Source organism: Saccostrea echinata, unplaced genomic scaffold, assembly GCF_033153115.1.
Source record: "Saccostrea echinata isolate AGI-Se365-2 ecotype Australia unplaced genomic scaffold, CSIRO_AGI_Sech_v1 ptg000039l, whole genome shotgun sequence".
NCBI lineage: Eukaryota > Metazoa > Mollusca > Bivalvia > Ostreida > Ostreidae > Saccostrea > Saccostrea echinata.
In genome coordinates, this window is record NW_026889788.1 from 453,460 (window position 1) to 473,825 (window position 20,366).

General features: G+C 32.9%; 2 protein-coding genes across 3 annotated transcripts; both read right to left on the bottom strand.

Annotated features, from left to right (window-relative positions):
- Positions 1 to 2,815: 2,815 nt before the first annotated feature.
- On the bottom strand, positions 2,816 to 10,166 carry LOC133200375 (ciliary microtubule associated protein 1A-like). 2 transcript variants are annotated; one of them, XM_061336189.1, is made up of 5 exons: positions 10,071 to 10,166; positions 6,023 to 6,460; positions 5,131 to 5,255; positions 4,322 to 4,462; positions 2,816 to 4,088 (listed from the first exon to the last, which is right to left on the bottom strand). In XM_061336189.1, the coding sequence occupies exons 2-5, from the start codon at positions 6,420 to 6,422 to the stop codon at positions 3,996 to 3,998; spliced, it is 759 nt and encodes a 252-aa protein (XP_061192173.1). In that variant the 5' UTR covers positions 6,423 to 6,460; positions 10,071 to 10,166; the 3' UTR covers positions 2,816 to 3,995. The 2 variants fall into 2 exon arrangements, with proteins under 2 accessions (XP_061192173.1, XP_061192172.1); XM_061336188.1 differs by having other exon boundaries at positions 10,028 to 10,138.
- Positions 10,167 to 11,458: 1,292 nt separating this feature from the next.
- Positions 11,459 to 18,869, bottom strand: LOC133200413 (DEP domain-containing protein 7-like). The gene is made up of 7 exons (XM_061336216.1): positions 18,761 to 18,869; positions 14,233 to 14,432; positions 13,707 to 13,933; positions 13,194 to 13,399; positions 12,394 to 12,917; positions 12,002 to 12,203; positions 11,459 to 11,664 (listed from the first exon to the last, which is right to left on the bottom strand). The coding sequence occupies exons 1-7, from the start codon at positions 18,852 to 18,854 to the stop codon at positions 11,465 to 11,467; spliced, it is 1,653 nt and encodes a 550-aa protein (XP_061192200.1). The 5' UTR covers positions 18,855 to 18,869; the 3' UTR covers positions 11,459 to 11,464.
- Positions 18,870 to 20,366: the final 1,497 nt, after the last annotated feature.

Below are 20,366 nucleotides of genomic sequence, written 5' to 3' on the forward strand. Positions count from 1 at the left end.
TGGTGATGCGGGGGTTCCGGGTTCAATTCCCTGTCCAGCCATAAATTGTCTTCTTTCTTGTTACATCGGTTCAGTTCACCACCACTGGAATTGCAGGTGAGGCTCCTAGTGGGGGCAAAAAGAGCTTGGGTTGTGTCTTTGAGGGCAAAGACAATTTAAGGAGGGAGGAATTTAATGGTTTGGTCCATTGATATCGGCCTGGATGACTCAGTTGGTGGAGTGCCTGGCTGGTGATGCGAGGGCCCTGGGTTCAATTCCCAGTCCAGCCATATATTAATTTTTCTTCTTTCCTGTTACAATTGAAATTTTATATTTGCCATCTGATGGCCATATACAAGAGGTACAAGGTGAATAGGCATTTGTTTGGGGAGGGGTAAAGAGGCTGGGGAGGGGATGATTTTGTTTTGCATATATGCAGGTCTCTTTTTTAAGTTGCTTTAGATTGATGTAAAAAAAAATGAGATGTGAAGTCGTAGCTCTAAGCAGTATGTGATTGGGTACTTAGCAGCATCAAATACATGTAGTTTCCCTGTGTAGTGGCTGTCTTAGCATAACATTCAAAATCCTCAACTCTATATTGTAGATCTACAAAACCACTATAATCCATTTGTTAACCACCCATGATCTAGTCAATCGCAATTTCTCCCTCCATGTTACTACAAGCATTTTATAACATTTAAAGCTTCTTACATAATACTGTATAAGGGAATTTTTAGCGACATGGAAATTAATCAATTTGTCCCAAAGAACCAGTTTTTAATTTTAGTGTGAAGTATTATTTTAGTGATTTCATGATGCCTAGAAAAATAATGGTAATGCAGAATGAATTGTTAGAGGTCCTTAATTTTTTGGATTTTTTACACTCTCAGTAAAAAGACAAAAATTGAATCCCAGCTAAAATTTCTGCTTAATGTGTAATGTGTGATAGCTATAGAGTAATTTTTATTGACCTCATACAAACACACTCTGTCAGACTTATTGATTCTATGCAAGTTTGTTAAACTTTTTAAATGTCTGTTTTTGTTCAAGAATTTAAGTTTTGAATAAATCTTGTTGACAGAGTGAAAATGAAATTTGTCTATTTAATCTTTGATTTATATTGAAGTCTGGCAAAACATATGTTGAAGATATTCAAATGACAGTCTTAGAAAACAATATTCAATTCCTTTTTTTATCCCAATGTACAGGCATATCTGGAATGGTGTACTCATAATGTACACTCAATACTTCAACAGACGTCATAAAAAGAATTCCTGATCTACATAGAAAGATTTTAGAAGACATAAATATCAAGACAGAGAATAAATTCCTTTTAACATCACACATATGTATAATGTATCCAGAGGAATATTTAAAGATCAAAAGTGAAATAAAAGAGAAATACTTAAGGTACAGGGTTTTAAACTCGGATAAGTTTTTCACCAGGTGAAATTTAAATCCTATTTGTTATGGCTACCCAATGAATCCCCTCTCATTGCTAGGAATACACACAATCACTGAAAAACCTAAACTAGGGCACCAGAGTTTAATATACCTTCACAATTTTGATTTACCCGTTAATCCATTTCTCGAAAAATTGTTTGAACTTGGATCAGTAATGGGGAAGGTATACATGTAACTGAAATTTTAATGGCCGTGATCTTTACTTTTCAGTGTATCTTATTGGAGTTGCAATTGTGTGTTGTTTATTGGTCCATTGCCAAATATAATGCATTTAAGTGCATACTTCAATATCATAAATCTCGACTGGAGTGTATTTTTACACTCTATTACTCCGAATGATGACAGAATTTTTTACGCATTACATAAGCATGTTCAATGCATGCATGCATGCAGCATAAAGAAAATTAAAAGCTTTTTAAATATAATTATAGTTTCCATTTTAACTTCTTTTGCTTTTAAGGCTAATAATGTGACATATATATATGTTGATTTGATGACAAGGGATCGAAGTACCTATATTGATTTTGTTGCTTTTTTTCTATCAAACTATGTGAGTTTTTAAATGGTGATAAACAGGCTTCAACTAGCACTTAAGTGCAGACATGGTACATGTATTTAATAACCAGAAATGTCAAACTGCATTGTGCTAAACGCCAGAGGCATTTTTTTCCATCTTCATAAAGGAACTAATTTCTCTCGTTGCTAATTACTTTGACTCCCCGATGCAAAATCAAATATTCATGAAAAACCGAGCAGATGAATCTGCATGGTTGATGAATGATCTTATGATACTGTTAACTGTTGTAAGCAATCGAGAGTAAATCATGCTGAAAAAAATTAGGTTTTCACATGCATTCAAAGTTTCTAACTAGTTAGATATTAACATGCATCAAGTAGGCTTTGAGATCCTCCTATACATAGAGAAATGCTGCATAATTTAGTAGGCAATAATAATTTCAGCTGCAAGTTTTGCCAGAAAACATGTTATGTTTGTTCATGGGATCAACCCGAGGGGATACATTCATTCAGTATGCACATAATGCGAAAAGATTTGAACATCCAAGTATTCTTGGTTACATTTTTCCCTTTTTGATCACATATATATGTACTATGATTTGTGATAAATTTTCTATATGGTCATGCACAATCATTCCTAGAAGGCAATAAATGAAACTTGGAGAAAAATTCAGTGCAAGTCCTCAAATTTTCACCAAAAAATTCTGAACATTTTGATACTCTTTCAGAATTTTTATGATAATTTTCAACATTTGATCTCTCCTGTCTTCACCATGCAAAAATATTACACAATATTCTAATCTCACTCACTTTGATATTTATTGATTCAGGGGAAAAAGAAAACACAAGCCAGACATCGTGTTTCAACAATGCATATTTTATTCCGTTAGTTGTTGTTACAGAAACTGTGGAACCAATCACTGACATTATGCTGCTGTGTCATGTACAGGGGCAGATAACTCTCTAGGTATCATTCTGACTCTAATATTAACAGAAAGACGGAACATTGAGCAAAATACACAACAATCAAGAATTGTCAAGTTCTTTTTATAGCAGCAATTTTACTGGACAATATTAGCACACAGTTAGAGTCTATGCTGGGGGAATTTTAAAAATTCCTTGAAAAAAGTCTGTATTCGAAAAAAAGTTTGACAATTCTCTTACTGTTTAATAGGAAGAAAATATAATAATGAATGTTCATTTATCTATTAATAAATACTTAAGTTTTGGCAAACAGAATTTGTAAGCTGGTGATTTTGTTTAAAATAATTTCAATTAACACAACCATTAATGATACAGTGCAGACATGATCACAAAGAGAGAAATATAGAAGAAATTCAGAAAAAAGTAGGGGAGATAATTCACTGTTTTTGTCAACACAAAACTCAAACAAGTGACTTTGTATATAGATATAGAAAAATATAAAACAAAGTTTTTAAAAATGACAATAATACTATATCACATAGAAATCTTTGTACAATGAAAAATATTACATACAAATAATATTTATAATACAACTGACATATATTAAGTCACAATCATACGATGATATAATGCAGATATGGCTTAAGTTAAACACAATTCACTCCTGAGGCTTTTCAGTCTGTGTTCTTTTACACTACTTCAGGCTAATCTAAACAGCATAATACTTCAATGTAATTAATTCCCTGTTTGCATCCTAATACTGTTTTTATAATTACCAACCTAAGTTCAATTTTTTAAAAATAATTATTCATATTTGAAACTTAAAACAAAATGCTGGTAATATTTCAAAAAAAAAAATTGTTCAACAAAATTTATCACAGCCTTTGAAGATACAAACATACAAAACACAATTCATTTCTAGATGAAGAATATGGATGGGAAAAAAATCACATTTTTATCTTGTAAAACTGTGCTAAGATAAAGTAAATAAAATTGTTAAGTATTTTTGATTGGGAAACGTGTTCCAATTCATAAGACTCGGTATATCTTTCAAAATAATCCATAAAAATGATCCTAGAGAAAATGAAATAAGGAATAAATGTCTGTAATCTTTAATCGGCCTGATCAACAATAAGAGGAGCTAAGTATTGACTGTGACGAATTCCGAAGGAGAATTCGGGCATCTTCTTTTTGTGTGTCCAGACCTGTTGAACGAAAAAATTGAAATTAGTTTTTTTCAAAATATTTCCACAATGCATTGTATTTTTAGACCTTTGTTTTAGATTGTCCAAGATAAATTAACTTTCCAGCACAAATTCTTCGCAACCATCTACCAAATTTATTTAAAAATTCCATTTTTTCGTTTTTGTTACTTTACTCTCTGTTCTATCAATTCTATCTTTTTTAATAAATCTTATGTTACAGAGGTGGATCTTACATTTTGTGGGGAGTGAGCACCGGGTCCTGGTTTGCGAGTGGTGTCTCCAGGCATGACATTTCGGCTGGTCATACTGTATAGTGGAGCCTTATCCTTGTAAATGCTGGGATCAGCAGTGTCATAAGTTCCTGGTCCAGGTGTCTGTAAAAATTAAAACAGATAAAGTAATATCATAATTTCTTTTAGATGCTTGGAAGAAATGTGAAATGTTACTACTCAGGAGTTTTTTTTTTTGTTTTTGTGGTTCCATTAGTGACAGACATTATAAAATCTATATTTTGTTTGCTGTAAAGATGAGTGATTTTATATTCGCTCAGGGGGTTTCTAAAGAAAATATCAATACGGAAAACAAACTCTTTATTTTATAAATGGAAGTTTATTATTAGATTTCTTCAAGATTGGAGGGAAGACTAGACACTGTTTATTGAAGCAGCAAGAGTGGAACTTCAGACTGTTTATTGACCACTTCTCATGATTTACTTCTATCAAGTAGTCAACAACATTTTGTTTACTAAATATGTAGAAAGTAAACAAACTCTCATTTAGACACATTAGTACTTTAAATATATTCAAACATAGACTTTTAAGAATATAAGTAAATTTAATTTCTGAAGAGTCTGCTTATCAGTGACCACAAGGGTGATACATTAGGTAAAACAGACCATGCAAAATTTTTCTCCCTCTAGTCCTAAAAATACTTTGATATTGAAAAGGAGATGCTTTCATCTAGGAGCAAAGGGGACAATATTGAGAAGGGGATATAACTCTGAAAAGGTCTGTATTAAATTAAAAGGGGTAAGGACCCTTACCTTGGCGAGATCCTCGTGGAATCCTCCCTGCTTTTGCCTGCCAGACATGGAGAAGATGGGGGCCTGAGGTTTACCGCTCTCCTTGGTAGTACCCAACATCGGAGTCAGTGTGTAGTTGTTGGGAGCTATAATTAGACATTATACAACTTAGAATTTCAAAGAATTTTCAAAGATTCTTTTAATTTCTACATGACTGGTATATTATAGATCAAAACTACATCTTTCATGTTGGCTATATAGAAGATTAGTGTATTGATTTGAATTCAAATCAGATTACCAAATAAACCAAACAAACTTTTTTTGCCTTTATTTGATATGGTTAATGGCAACAAAGCTATGATAAATAGGCATCTTATGATCTCAGTGGAAGTCCTTTCCAATAGAGACAAATTACTTTTATTGACATTCAAGTCAACAGAGCCAATAATAGAATACAACCTGGAGTGTCGATCCACAAAATCAATGACTAAAACCAAATCAAGAATCTATCATGCCATATTACCTGGCGTTAATGCGTTCAATTTTTCTATAGGTACAAATACCCCCCAAACCATTACGAACACAATCAAAAATGATAACGGTTTTGTGTGTATCAACAGTATTTGAGATAAATTCTCTTTCATTATGAGTATTTTTTTTCCATTGTGACTGCTAATACATATTTGCAAGATTATTTGAAAGACCTCCCCCCCCCCCCCCAATGATAATATAAAATAAGAATCTGAAAAGGAAGCCTACCCTTATTATATCCAATTCCCAAACAGATTTTTTATGTACTAACATCTAATTAATACTTTTCTCCCTGATAACTGTTGACTGTAAATTTTAATTTCTCTATAAGTAAATTACATGAAAGTGCTAGTTTTCATTATAAACACCTGTATATTCTTACCAGGTGTGTTATCTGTTCTCCTGTTTCTGTGGCGAGTTCCGAAGCTGTAGGCAGGGTGGCGGAAGTGAGAGGTAGGTCCTGAGCCCTCAGGGCTGTAGGCACCAGGGCCAGGCACTTTAAACATGGTTCCATCCTTTTGTCGGCTGTAGAGAGAGTAATGTGGAGTTCCATCATTTCCGTCCCTGTAGACTTTGGGGTTGGGGTAATAGCAGGGACCTGGACTGCAGTCGTCCCTGAATTTTCCATGGCGAACACCGAAGGGGTAAGAAGCAGCTTTGTAGTGAACACTACGGGGGTCGTGGGATTTTTGTCCGACTAGGCCTGGAAGTCCGTAACAGGGGCCAGGGCTGCTGTACATAGCAGCAATGGGGCCACGGGGTTTTGTATAATTGTAAACCATGGTTACTAAATTCAAAATCTACACTGACTCACTGAAACCTATAATGAAAAACAAAATTGAAAATTAGTTTAACACGTCCATGCTTTTTTAATGTATATATTTTCCACAAACTCATGCATGGTCTTGAATAAATAAATCAAAACCTTCAAGTTGATAATTTAAACCCAATTGCTCTAAGTATCTTTCTTATCAAAATGACAATCTTGGTATTTAAGATGTCAAATTACATTAGACATAAAAAAATCTCCCATGTTTATGTAAATTGAATTGATCCATTCAACTCAGAATCCAATGCAGGTAATTTTATGGGGTAAAAAATGTTCCAAGGTAGAGAAAAGAACAGTTTCTATGATTAATCAATATTCACACCTGAAGACTTCAAGTAAGAGAAATAAAAATGCATACCTTAACCAAAAAGGAGCAGTTTCCAATATGGTTAATTAAAATCCCCAAAACTTAAGTTTCACAAAGAAAAAAAAGTCCTAGGGAAATATATCTTATTTCCTCAATCCTCACAGCCAGAAATATATTTAACTGTTTTGTGTTGGTTATATTGTTTGCACCTATGGCTCCCCAGCAACCAATGGCTAGGCCAATGCAAGTAACGGCTTTGGGTTTAAATGGACGGTATTCAAGAAAGAACCTGCACGTCACAGACTTTAAAAACTTAATCAATAGCTGATTAAAGCTCTCAGCAAAAAATACAATACAATTTAATATTGATTATCAAGTAAAAATCTTCATAACAATGGCATTTAACAACCAGTATGTATATATGATGCAAAGTAAATCTGTTGGAATTAATTTTGATATTTATGCATGTGCCATAAGTTTAAATTGTCAAATTGTTTTAGGCACTGTCAATTTTTAAAGAAATTATTTACTATTTTCATTTAATTTTTTTTTTTTTACTAGATTGGTGAAATTTAAAATTCTGATCAATTACAATAATAAACATTGTCAGTGTTTGTTTGAATAAAATCTTGTCTGTAATGTGGTTATTATCTTTTCACATATGGTACAATATTGAATTCATATTTGCTTTAACTTAGTGATCTGCAGACATTATTTGAATATATGGAACTTTTGTTTGCTTATCTTTTTCATGAATAATTTGATGGAACATAAAAATAAATACAATTGAAAAACAAATTGAAAGCCAAATAAAAAAATAAAATGAAAAAGAGAGAGAGTTCTCAAGAATGGATAAATTTCATCTTTAGTCCATGTGTTTTTTTTTAAGTAGACAGATCTATCAATCAATTGATAAAAATAAACTTTGAAAACTGTGAAGAGAGGTCAAAATACTCTCAAAATTTAATGCCAGTGATATGAAAAAAAAATTCCGGTTACATGTGTTTCATGTAACCAGACATTTTTTTTCAGATAAAAGATAACATGGTGACATTTTCTATTGAAAAAGACCTTAACATTTAAGAAAGCCAAATACCTATGTCCTGATCTGTTTCTTAGCAAAACTGGGTTACCAGTTCAATTTGTTCATGTTAGGATCTCATTGAAAAGAATCAGTTTATCAAATATTCAAGTATTTGGTTGTTGCAGTATTGCAGGTTCCTTGTAGGTTTACAGTTGAAATGATTTAACAGTGTGTGCTTGTGCATGAGACCAATACGAATTTTTCAATTATTATGTAAGTTTATCACATATCTTTTGGTTAGACTACATAGAATGTAAATTTTGGTTTCATGTCTATTTAACTGAAGATGTTTAACAAAATTTCACATATCCTGTCATTGGGGGGGGGGATGATTTGGCATTAAAAAGAATGTTGGAGGGGGTAGAAAGGAAGAGGGAGAAGGAGGAAGAGGAATTAAGGGAAGAATGGGAGAGAAGAAAGAGAGAAAGGAAAAAAATGGGAGATAAGGGAAATGGTAAGGGTAATGTAACCATTATATCATTTTCCTTTTTTTAAAATCACTCTTAAGTTTGAACTTAAAGAACATTCGCAATATATTCTCCTCTGTTTTCTTGTGATTAAACAACTTATAGTGAGTGCCCTCACCAATACAAAACACCCCTCCCCTCTTATTCTGTAGAAATCCATTATCATTTGGATTAATTAAGACATCTGCATATGCTGTGATTGAGACATTAGTTATGTGAAAAACAATGATATTGCTACCCTTGCCCCTTATATTTACCAACTTTCCTTAAATCTCTCTTTAACAATAACCTAATTATAACTAAAAAAGTTTCATTGATCATCACACCTTAATTTGTAACTTGTGTTGAAAATTGTACAATAAAAAAAAGTTAATTTGCGTATTTAATTAACACAGCATTCTGTCATATCATATTCTATTCTTATGAGTGAAAGGATGTGGACATTTTTGTCATACTGATAGGCAACAAATAATACAGATCTATATTCAAAACCTTCATCAAATATTTCATTCAACAGATCTCTCGCAATCTTTTACCAAGTCCATTGCTTGGTTTAAAAAGTATACCTATTTCGAATCCCTACTTTTTAGACATTGTGGTAATTAAACCCACCTTTTACTCCTGACATCAAGTAACCAAAATAAGACTTATATATGTATCATCAAAAAAGACTCTTGGCTGTTCAACTTATTTTTAGAATGAATAAATAGCTGCTATGAAGCTGACATGACTTTGAGAATCAGATGCAAAGACATAGTACATGTAGCATATTAACACGAAAACACTGACATCTGAATATGTCAAAAGAATACTGCTAATTAATATTCTTTTCAAATAGAAAGTTTTGCTTTGGCAGTACCTGGACAACTATTTAGCATTATATAATACAATCCTCCCCATATTATGGAAATAGTGTGTGTCTACATTTTAAAACACAAATTACAATTCAATATGCTTGACTACATTAAAACTTCAGGTAATAAACATTATGATACATGTTGAATGAGATCAATAAGTCTAACAACTGAAGCTAACATTGACATTTTCTTGTATATTATATACCAGTATTCTAAAACTAGGCAAGCATGTATATTAAAACTTTGCATTAATGATTTTCTTCTGATGTACAGTGATTTTTTTTTAAACCCATGAGGACATACAATTGCCATGCATGACTTAAAATGGGTTAAAAAATGGAGTGAGAAGAAATTTAGAAAACATGCATGAGACACAGGAAACATACTTCAATCTGGCTAGAAAGCTGGTCAGCATAACACATCAAGTTAATTTAGCATGTTCATTGTGTGGTCTATGGAAGATTTTTAGAATAACAGTAACATACACGTTTTCTCTGAGTATACTATTAATTTTTTTTCAACGATGTTTCATCCATAATCCATACCTTCCATAATCAAAGATTCTACATTCGAATTGATTCTTGCACTAGGCCTATAGATATAACGTGTCTTAAAACGCGGAAACATATATATATCCTACTTTACTTTTGATATATGGAACACAACGTAATAAAATATGCCATTTGTATGACAGTGCAAAACAAACTTCTCGAAAAATCTCCACAAGATTTTTCGATAGCAGATTCTAAATCAAACAGTTAAACGGTCTATGAACAGTGACTGCATGAGCAATGCACCTCGGTTGTAATAAATTCTGAATTTGTGACCTGGTGACAAACTCACCTCTTGATGGCGGCTGAGTGAGATCCTAAATAAAACAACCCACCTGTCTTATCTTCTTTTTTCGCAAAAGGTTGTCAGACAAACAGACCAACGTCACGGCAGAAGGCACGTGTTGTGTATCGCAAAAAATGATTGGTAGACAGCTAAGCAACGCTTCCCTAGCGACCTGAAAGACAAGGGACGTAACTCAAATGCCGATATCGATTTTAGAGTTACCTGTCCCTTAATCATTAGTACATTTGCACGTCATGTCGAAGAATCATTGACTATAATATTTTTGAATACACAATCAACAGAATTGCAATATGCCAGTTCTCTTTACTGACGGACCAGATTATGAATAGAACGCAGTTAAAACAGAAATTGTTTCTTTCTTCTTTTTTTTTTTTATTAATATTGTAGAGGACTCTCCCTTGTGCCTACATGTACGTCCTTTTAAAACGAACCAGTGCGATGATGCTTGCAAGACTTGTTGAAGACCCAGCACTAGAAATACCCTTTAATATGTTTAATGTGAATAAAATAAATATTAGTCTCATTTAGTTAAACACTATCATTCGACCTTTAAATAAAGGTACAGTACAAAGTAGTACAAGAGGTATCTGAGCGGAAAAGACTACCCCCTCCCTTTTTCCAATAATAAATTTAATATTAATCTAGAAATGGTCTTAATAAGGTATATATTTTCTTTCTTCTTAGAAATGATGAATGATAATTCATTTATTAGCTTGTAATCTTAAATATGTTAAATTGACACATATATATAATTTTTAATAAATTCTTGTCCAATGAAATTTTCTTCTTTCAATTATTATTGAAATTCAGTTCATAGGGTGAAAAAATAAAACAAAATCAAATTCAAATTTGTTGGTATGTTTACTCTTTAAAATGTAGAAATTTATGTACATAGAAAGTGACCATTAGTGTTAAATCTAAACAAAGTCTGACATCTGGCAAGTAGTTCACAATACATAATTAATTACAAATTGACACATGTCCATAATCTTTTTATCGTCATTTTGGCACTATTGTTCGATAAATATCATGCATAATATACAAAGAAAAATAGACATCAGAGTGCAAAAAATTGTAAATGGGAGATCAAGCATTAAGTGAGACAAACAGAAAGAAAAATCATAAATGTTCTAAAGAAAGAAATTAATATGGGGGATAGTGAGAATAAAAATCATCTACATTCTAAACAATGTGATAGAGACAAAATACTTGAGATCAAAAAGAGAAGTAAAGTTAACAAGAATTGGTGTAATTTTTTTTAGACATTATAATGTTTGGGGCTAAATATAAATACTGCTTGCTTTATACAAATATATATACAATATCACATGTAATAAATAAATTGCACTAGAGACAATGAACCCTGCATTGTGGAAGCATTCGTTGTGATAAAGATTTATATAGCACCATTCTTTAACCGATTTACAACATTCCAATGAAATGTTTGGCATACAGCTCGGGATGACATTTCTGGAACTGTCGCAAGCGCTGTTTCTTTTCTTTGAGGGTAAAATTCGTGTTGTCAAGGATTCCATTCATCATGGAGACCAGAGCTGTGTTTGTACACTCAGTGGCCTGTTTTTGATATTCATCTGTTGTGACTTGGCTGCAGTAGGCATTATCTGAAATGATTCAAAACATTATGTTTAATTCTATCATTCAAACTACTTCTGTATGAGATCCAGATTATAGAAAAAATTAAAACCTAAAAAAAAAAATATTTGTTCAATGCTTCAGATCAATTTGCTATATTTCTTAAATATACCAGTACACTGGATTGCTCGATATGGATTCTCAAGTCAACTTCATGAATTTTAAAAATATCAATTTTTAGAACATTTCAGTTTCCTAGAAATTTCATCGTTAAGTATGTGAAAGCAAAAATATTTTTTATGGATTGAGTGTTATACAAAACAACACATCTAAATAATTACTGCAAGAGAAGAATATAAAACCAACCTCTAACAGGGGACACTTCTCCTGTCTTCAGATCATTCATACGAGTGACAACTCGATCCTTAATCTCCTTGGGAACAGTAAAGATCCTTTTGAGATTCTTCATCAGGAAGAGGACCAGAACTCTGGCAAGTTTGTGAGCCAGCACTTTGTGTTGAATGATGCAGTCTGTGAAAGTGTCTAATGCCAGTGTCTCATTGTTCACCTACAAGAAAAGGACAGAACATTAAAACTCACATATCTTAAGTTAGGTTTACATAAAGGAATATCACTATACTAGAAATATACACTTCAGTTATTTGTAACATATTTCAAATCTCAAAGAGGAATAGCAGAAACATATGTTTTAATAAAAGAAAAAAATTAGAAAATGTTTTCATTAAATAAGGGTTTACCTTAGAATCAACAGAGAAATCTGTCATCTCAGCACACGCTGTCATAAACTTGAGCAGACGTCGCAGTTCCTCTCTAATATGCCACGGTAGAATGATCAGATCTAACTGAAGAGCTTCTATAGCCATCTCATGCTTCTGTTGGATGATGAAATTCAAAATGGCCAGGTGAACTTCAATAAAATTTTCTGGCATCAGAGAATTTGCCTGAGATTTGTAGTGTCCGCTGAGGACATGGAATGCTTGGATCTTGGCTGCAGGGTTCTGTCCCCTGACAAAGTCTTTTTCTAGCACTAGTAAACCTTTGGGAAGACACTCGATGCAGTTGAGGGCTGTTCGCATGAAGGGGTCTGTAATGTTGTTGATGCCCACACTGTTGTAATGTTTGGAGACAGAGTTGGTGATCATGTTCTGTTTGACCATCTTCTTACTGGATTTCTGGTCTGATAACAAACCCTCCAGAAAGGGGATCTCTACAATGGTTAGAAGCTGACACAGGGCAACCTCTCTCCAAAGAGACTCCATTACTAAAATTAAGAAAAGGAAAAAAATATGAAGTAAAAACCTTTACATTCATTACTTTAATCTAAAAATATATTTCATTTTTTTTTGCATTTTACTGGGTTTCATTGTGTCTGATAATTACGGTAAATTGTTGATTTTACTTTGTTTGTTGTACCTATTGAAATATCAAGACTGAATTTTAATTTCTAAACTTGACTCTTGAAAAGGAAAGTCTAACCTATACTTTTTTTGTAAGTGCAAAAAAAACCCTTCATGTCAAACTTGAAAAATTTAGTTACCTTCTGGAGTAAGCGTTGAGTCCCTGCAGCTATTTCTAGACATGATGGAGGTGTCTGACTTGAGTGAGCTGCGGCTTCTGCGGCGGGTAAAGGACTGATGAAGGGAGATAATCTCCTGTAGCACTTGTCCTTTCTTGTTTACAGCAATAGGGTTACAGATGACGCTGTCATCCAAATTCCCTTCCTGGTCCACTTCTGGATTCAGTCTAAAAATACATTGAAAGTTTAATGATTAAAAACACTTATAAGACTGCTTTATTCAAAATTCTTCAGTCTATGCCAGAAAAAATATGAGTTAAAATTATTTTCATATTATGTTATTTTTTTCTGTCTTTTTAAAACTGTATCAAAATTTAAACTTCCAAGCCTAATATATTTTTTAGATGTTATTCTGAATTCAAAGTTATTATTTATCACAATATGATAAAACATATTAAATTTAGAAATGAATCTGTTCCACAAGAACTTCAAGCCCCCCTCCTCCCTTCCAATGTGTGTCCCCTTATTCCTTACCTAATGGACTGGTTGCCACGGCAATCCTCCATGATAGAATAATCATGTTCTTCATCTGATGAGCTGGTCTCTATGATGGTTGAGTTTGAGTTTTCATGGTTCTCTGGAAGATCCATGCCTACAAATCTGTACAGCTTGTTGTGGCTATCATCAAACGTTTTCTTGATCTCACTTGTACGGTTACTGATTGAGCAGAAAACCTGTCGGTCCATCAAAGACTGGCAGAGCTGTTAAAAATATATAGAGATGAAATTTATACAGAAATATTTTCATCAAAAAGCTCTAGATTATAGTAACAGCAAAAGGGGAATAACTCAATTTCAGTCACCATCATGAAAATTGAACTGTAGTATATTTATCCATCTATGATAATTATATATATAGTTTTCAAGCTTTAAGACTTTCATTCAATATATATTTTTTTCAAAATGATAAATTGACTAAGAAATAGTGTATGGTACATATTTACAGAAATAAGATCCCCCTCCCATATATTTTTTAAGGAATGATCACAGGCAATATATACCTTGACAGCTTTGTCTCTGGACAAGTCTGTACTAAATGTGTTTTTCTCGCTGAGGAGGTAAGTCATGACGACATCTACAGCGTGAGCCCCTGAGAAGGTGTTGTCATACGTCTTCATTTTGTAGCGACGTCGCTTAACCTCAACATGAATCTTTAAGTGGTCGATAATTTCATTCCATATCTGAGTAGCCCTAAATGGCCCTGAAAATAAAAAGAGAATTTTTGTTTTAAAATTTCACACAATTTTTTTTTATATATATCAAGAACTTATGAATTTTTTCCATATCAACTGAATGAAACATATGTTAAACCCCAAGTAAATTTACACAGATAGTTAAAATTAAGTAACTAATAATTACCAATATCAAATCATGTTTTAAATTAGAATTTTTTTCATTATAATCATTTTTCTCCAAGATCAACAATGAAAAAAAATCTATATAAATAATCTAAAAAAAATATCCCTTTAAAAATATAATAATTAGCTATTTTCTTAGTTTCTTTACCTCTGCAAGTTTTGAATATTTCCCCAGTCACATTGAGGCTAACATCCCCAATAGTTCTCGTCATGATTGCAGTTTTCAAGTAAATGTTTCAAATGACTCAAAAAAAGCAAATATATATATTTCAGAAATCAGATTCTGTCAGTCCAGTTTTCCCACACCCATTATATACCCCCCTCCTGTGTGTTTACTTAGAGTCAGTAGCACTGCTAGTAATGAAATACTCCCCTCTCATTGTGACACCCTAATTACTATAAAAACAATACCAACTGTCCATGGGATTTTTTTTCTTTTGAGTTGTGTTTGTTTAGCACCCTTGTTTATTTAGCAGATCTGGTTAATTTGGGCATATTAAAGTCTTTATCAGATTCTTAACTGAGAGTATTTGTAGAACTTATGAACTTTGAGATAGATAATCTTGTAAATTAGGAGACATACTTCTCATACTTTAGAGATTAAAAATCTAATGTTTAACTTTTTGTTGGTTGAAAAATAACATTCCTAGGAAATAAGCTTTGTTATTGCCAGACTTTAACAAAACAAAACATAACTTTTTACAATATTTCTTTTAAAAATTAATAGGGCTGGGACGATATATCGAGATATCGATAATATCGATTCAATGTGAGGATGATACGCATATCGATACGTATGAAGAAATATCGACATATCGCCCAAAAAATTCTGACTTGTGTTTTTCTTTGTTTACTTAACATTTTGGGTTTAATATATAAAATAAATATGCTTAATATAAATATAAATATGAAATACATAATAATTAAGACCACTTGTGCAAAATAATTAAGTTTTACAACAGATATGCAACTTCTTTGAATAAATTATTCTTATTTGTGAAGAAATGTTTTGTTCATTTCAATATAAAAAAAGAATTTATAACCAATTAAACATATCGTGATACATATCGTATCGTGGCTCAAATATCGGGATACGTATCGATATAGAAAAAGTTGTATCGTCCCAGCCCTAAAAATTAATTTCTATTTCCCAAAACAGGTTTTGTAGCATAGAAATATATTTTCTCCAAAAGTGTCAAATATTGTACTTATCTTAAATATACTTACTTATGGGAGTAGCTGCTTGAACCATATTTTTAAACTTCTAAAGATATAACTTCTCATTCATTAATGTTACTTGTATAGCTTAGCTTCAATTTCTAATACTCAACAAAATACTTTTTACTGATATATAAACATTTTGTTTTCCATTTCATTTGATTTTAACACATTAAAACCACTTCCCTCTTTTCCACTTGCTAATTAAAACTAGGAAGACATGTGACATGTGCCCTAACACCTGATTTCACACCTGTGCATACCTTTTACACCTTTGCATATTTATTTCTCAGGGACTCAAATAACAAGTGGAACCACTATTCAACAGATTGTCTTGTAACTTTCAAAGAGTGTAAAATCAGGTGATATATACCTGCAGGGAAAATTCTGACATGCCCAAGACAAAGTTCTGGAAATAATTGACCATTAAAGTATTCTTTCAAGTTAGTCTAAATCAATAATGAATCCATCAAACAAATCAAAGTTTCCTTTGAAGGTTGGATATTTGATTAATGTATTTTTTAAAAAAATTTTATTAAAAAAGATATATCTAAATCAATAAATCATTCTTTTGCCTCATTTGATTTTTTTTTGTTTTGTTTTTTGTTGTTGTTGTTTTTTTTTTTTGTTGCTTAAAGAATTGTGGTCAATGTGGAGGTCACAGCTTAAAAAGTTTTAAGTAAATTACTATGGAAATGCCCCCCCCCCTCCTTTGAATGCAATATTAAAGTAAGTTGTAAAATTTCAAATTAGGTATATCCAATATGTTGAATTTTAATGTATCTACATTTGCATTAGGCAAGAGTAACTTTTACAAATGTTAATAATTATGTGCATGTCCTCTCCCTCTTTTTTGTGTCACTTAGTCTAATTCCTTTCTTGTAACATTCAAGTTCTATGAATTATATTGCATGATATATTGTTATATTTAGGGGAGAAACCAGCTGTAAGAACTTGTTTCCAATCCTTTTGATTTACTGTGGAATCATTTTAATTTGTGGGGGTCAATGTTAGTGGGCAAGCAAAATTTTACTTGTTCGTAAGAACACAATTTTGTGGATTTCTTATTTATATGCTAAATTCAATGAATTACATGTAATAGGTTAACAAAATAAATGTTCGTGGGGATGTATATAATTCAGGGGTAAGGGTGACCCACAAAATCCATGAACACTTGTCCCCCACAGTATTCAATAAAATATCTTCTATAAACAAAACCAATTCCTAAGCCTACAAAACAACATGTAAAATATATATTTTTACCAGACTTATGTCCTGTAAAATTTTTTAGACTTTTGTGTAGACTGTAACAACTGAAAATATATCTTACTCAAGGACTTGTTCTGGTCCTAGAGTACACCATTTTAAAGTACAAAAGTTACCGAACTTACCGTATGAAGTAAAACATCTATAGCCCTATGTTGTCTATTGGGAAATCTAGATAATTTATTTTTGAGTGAGATCCTACAGACAAAAGGTAGGGTGAAAATATTTGAGTGACAATATCAGAAACTTCATTTTACACAGAAATTTACATATCGTGTCCTGGATCCCCCCCTTTCCCAGCCATATTCCTACATATTTCTGAGATCAGAGTAAAACATTTTAAACTGGATTCCCAATTAATGCCCCAAACAATTAAATGCATACAGGGCTTAATTGACCCTTTCAATTAAGAATTTTTAATCAGAATAAGTGGCAAAATCTGGAAATACTAACTGATGTCTTTTCAAGATTTACTGTTGTTTATTCCCTATTCACATCTTTCTGAGTAATTAAAAACTCAGAATTCAAGTTTTTGAAATAAAAAGCACTGAAAATTCAATCTGCATGTCATTTGGGAATTTTTACCTTAATTTTGGGGAAAAAAGAGTAACTTTCAAATTGGACAGGGTCCTTTTACAGGACCTGGATGCAAGGGTTATAAGACCTGACATAGATGATCTCTAAACAGAATAATTTTCATTTTCAGAAAGGCCTCATCAGCAGACCTCTAGGACAATAATATTCCATGGATAGAAAATATGTTTTATTTTGGGTGGGTGGTAGTTGTGTGTGTGTGTGTGGGGGGGGGGGGGGGGGGTGTATCCATTTCAGTAAGATGAAAATGTTTGTAATTGCTAAGATATGAATTTGCACAGATTTTCTTATATTGCCTCTCAACTTGTTCCAGGGAAGGACATAAATATTTAGTAACTGATAATTAATTTGGGAAATAAATATTCTGTCCTGCAAGACCAATCCCCCAAATGGAATATGTAACATACTGTTTGGGTTATATTATCCTAACTGGGAAATAAATTTTACATGGAAAAAAAAATCCATACAAAAGTACATGAAGAGCAAATACCTTTTCAATCCATAATGTTTCTGACATTGATTCCAACATGACCAAAGTAGATAAAAAAAAATCTTGGGGATCAATCTCACAAACTTTAAGGTGTTAGAAAGCTTGCTTGCCAAAAATTGTTGCATACAATATATATTTATGTGGATTTAAGATATTTTTCGTAAAATCTATATCCCACCTGGGATATTATGACACAGGCACTTGTTTCATACAATACGATAGTTTTCTTCTATACAATTACACGTGTTAATGTATAGAAGAAAACTTGCTTAATGTATGAAACAAGGGTCTGTGTATTATGACCCAACCCTATCAGCCGAGTGGTAACCTGTTGATTAAATGTTGTTGACCCCCTCCCCCCCCCCCCTTCCACCAAAATTCTTATAAAATTAATGTATTTTGCTATTGATAAATCTTTTCTGTAAAAAATTTCCACAGTCTTATTTCTCTTACATCTATATCTTTTAAAATTCACGCTCAATATGCCACGCAATGACGAACCGTGACCATCGAACAGGTGCCCGTTTGTTTACATTATAAATCAAGCGTTACCGAATTTCATACTCCAAATCAAATGGATAGTGCAAGGTGTGAAGGATTTACCTATGTTAATTTTAGATGCCCTGAGAGGAATTGATCGTTGGAAACTGTTATAAGATACCGGACTATCCAGCAGGCTATCCTCTCGCATCGCCATGTTTTTTGTTTTCGAATTTCGAGCCTCTGGCAATCCCATAATGCACCACTGCTTCCGTAAACAATGTGCACGTGTTACATGCGACATTCAGAAACGGTATGCACATTTTTTTTAAACTGACTGCGTATGAGAGCTCAGTATTTTGTATTCTGTGTGCTTTCTATGTCTGTTTTGAATACAATGACAAAAACAACAAAACGCCAAAATTTCATTGCGTTGTATTAAAAAACACATTTCACCATCCTGAAATCATGAGAATTTTTTTACACGTTAGGCCTATTTAAAAAAAAGGTATGCATGCTAAAATATCAACAATTTTCCATTTTTAAGTTCATGATTGAATTGAGACAGACATAGAAAAATACACCATGACCATCCAGAAACCAACATCTATGTGAATTTAATCTGATTTATTTAATTTGTTGCAAATCCATTCAATTTTAAGGCTATGTACATGCAGTAGTTTTTAGAATGTGCATGGCCGTAGGAACCGGGGGGTGGGGGTGGGGGGGGGGCGTGCCCTCCCAATAATTTTGCCGATATATAGATTACTATAGAAAACATAGGTACCATATGCTTGTGCCCTATCAATAAAAAACGTCTGATGACTTTTTAGCTCACCTGAGCCGAAGGCTCAAGTGAGCTTTACTGATCACATTTTGTCCGTCGTCCGTCTGTCCGTCCGTCCGTCCGTCTGTCTGTCTGTCTGTCCGTCTGTCCGTCTGTAAACTTTTCACATTTTCGACTTTTTCTCAAGAACCACTGGACCAAATTCAACCAAACTTGCCACAAAGTATCCATGGGTAAAGGGGATTCAAGTTTATTCAAATGAAGGGCCACACCCTCTTGCAAGGGGAGATAATTAGGAATTAGTGAAAAAATAATGGCATCATTTAAAAATCTTCTTCTCAAGAACCACTGGGCCAGGAAAGATGAAACTTATGTGGAAACATCCTCAGGTAGTGTAGATTCAAGTTTGTTCAAATCATGACCCCCGGGGGTAGGGTGGGGCCACAATGGGGGATCAAAGTTTTACATAGAAATATATAGGAAAATGTCTTTAAAAATCTTCTTCTCAAGAACAGCAAAGCCATGATTGGTCATATTTATATGAAAGCATCCTCAGGTAGTGTAGATTCAAGTTTGTTCAAATCATGACCCCAGGGGGTAGGGTGGGGCCATAATGGGGGATCAAAGTTTTACATAGAAATATATAGGAAAATGTCTTAAAAAATCTTCTTCTCAAGAACAGCAAAGCCATGATTAGTCATATTTATATGGAAGCATCCTTAGGTAGTGTAGATTCAGATTTGTTCAAATCATGACCCCCGGGGGTAGGGTGGGGCAACAATGGGGGATCAAAGTTTTACATAGAAATATATAGGAAAATGTCTTTAAAAATCTTCTTCTCAAGAACAGCAAAGTCATGATTGGTCATATTTATATGGAAACATCCTCAGATAGTGTAAATTCAAGTTTGTTCAAATCATGACCCCTGGGTATAGGGTGGGG

Bases quoted from the DNA above. Each gene is read 5' to 3' on its own strand.
- LOC133200375 (XM_061336189.1), bottom strand. From the start codon at position 6,422: ATGGTTTACAATTATACAAAACCCCGTGGCCCCATTGCTGCTATGTAC. The intron at 5,256-6,022 runs GTAAGAATATAC...GTCTAATTATAG, and splicing joins GAGAACAGATAACACACCTG to CTCCCAACAACTACACACTG. The intron at 4,089-4,321 runs GTAAGATCCACC...TTCGTTCAACAG, and splicing joins GTGCTCACTCCCCACAAAAT to GTCTGGACACACAAAAAGAA.
- LOC133200413 (XM_061336216.1), bottom strand. From the start codon at position 18,854: ATGGCGATGCGAGAGGATAGCCTGCTGGATAGTCCGGTATCTTATAAC. The intron at 14,433-18,760 runs GTAAATCCTTCA...TTTTATTTTCAG, and splicing joins GGCATCTAAAATTAACATAG to GGCCATTTAGGGCTACTCAG. The intron at 12,918-13,193 runs GTAACTAAATTT...TCTTAATTTTAG, and splicing joins CTCAACGCTTACTCCAGAAG to TAATGGAGTCTCTTTGGAGA.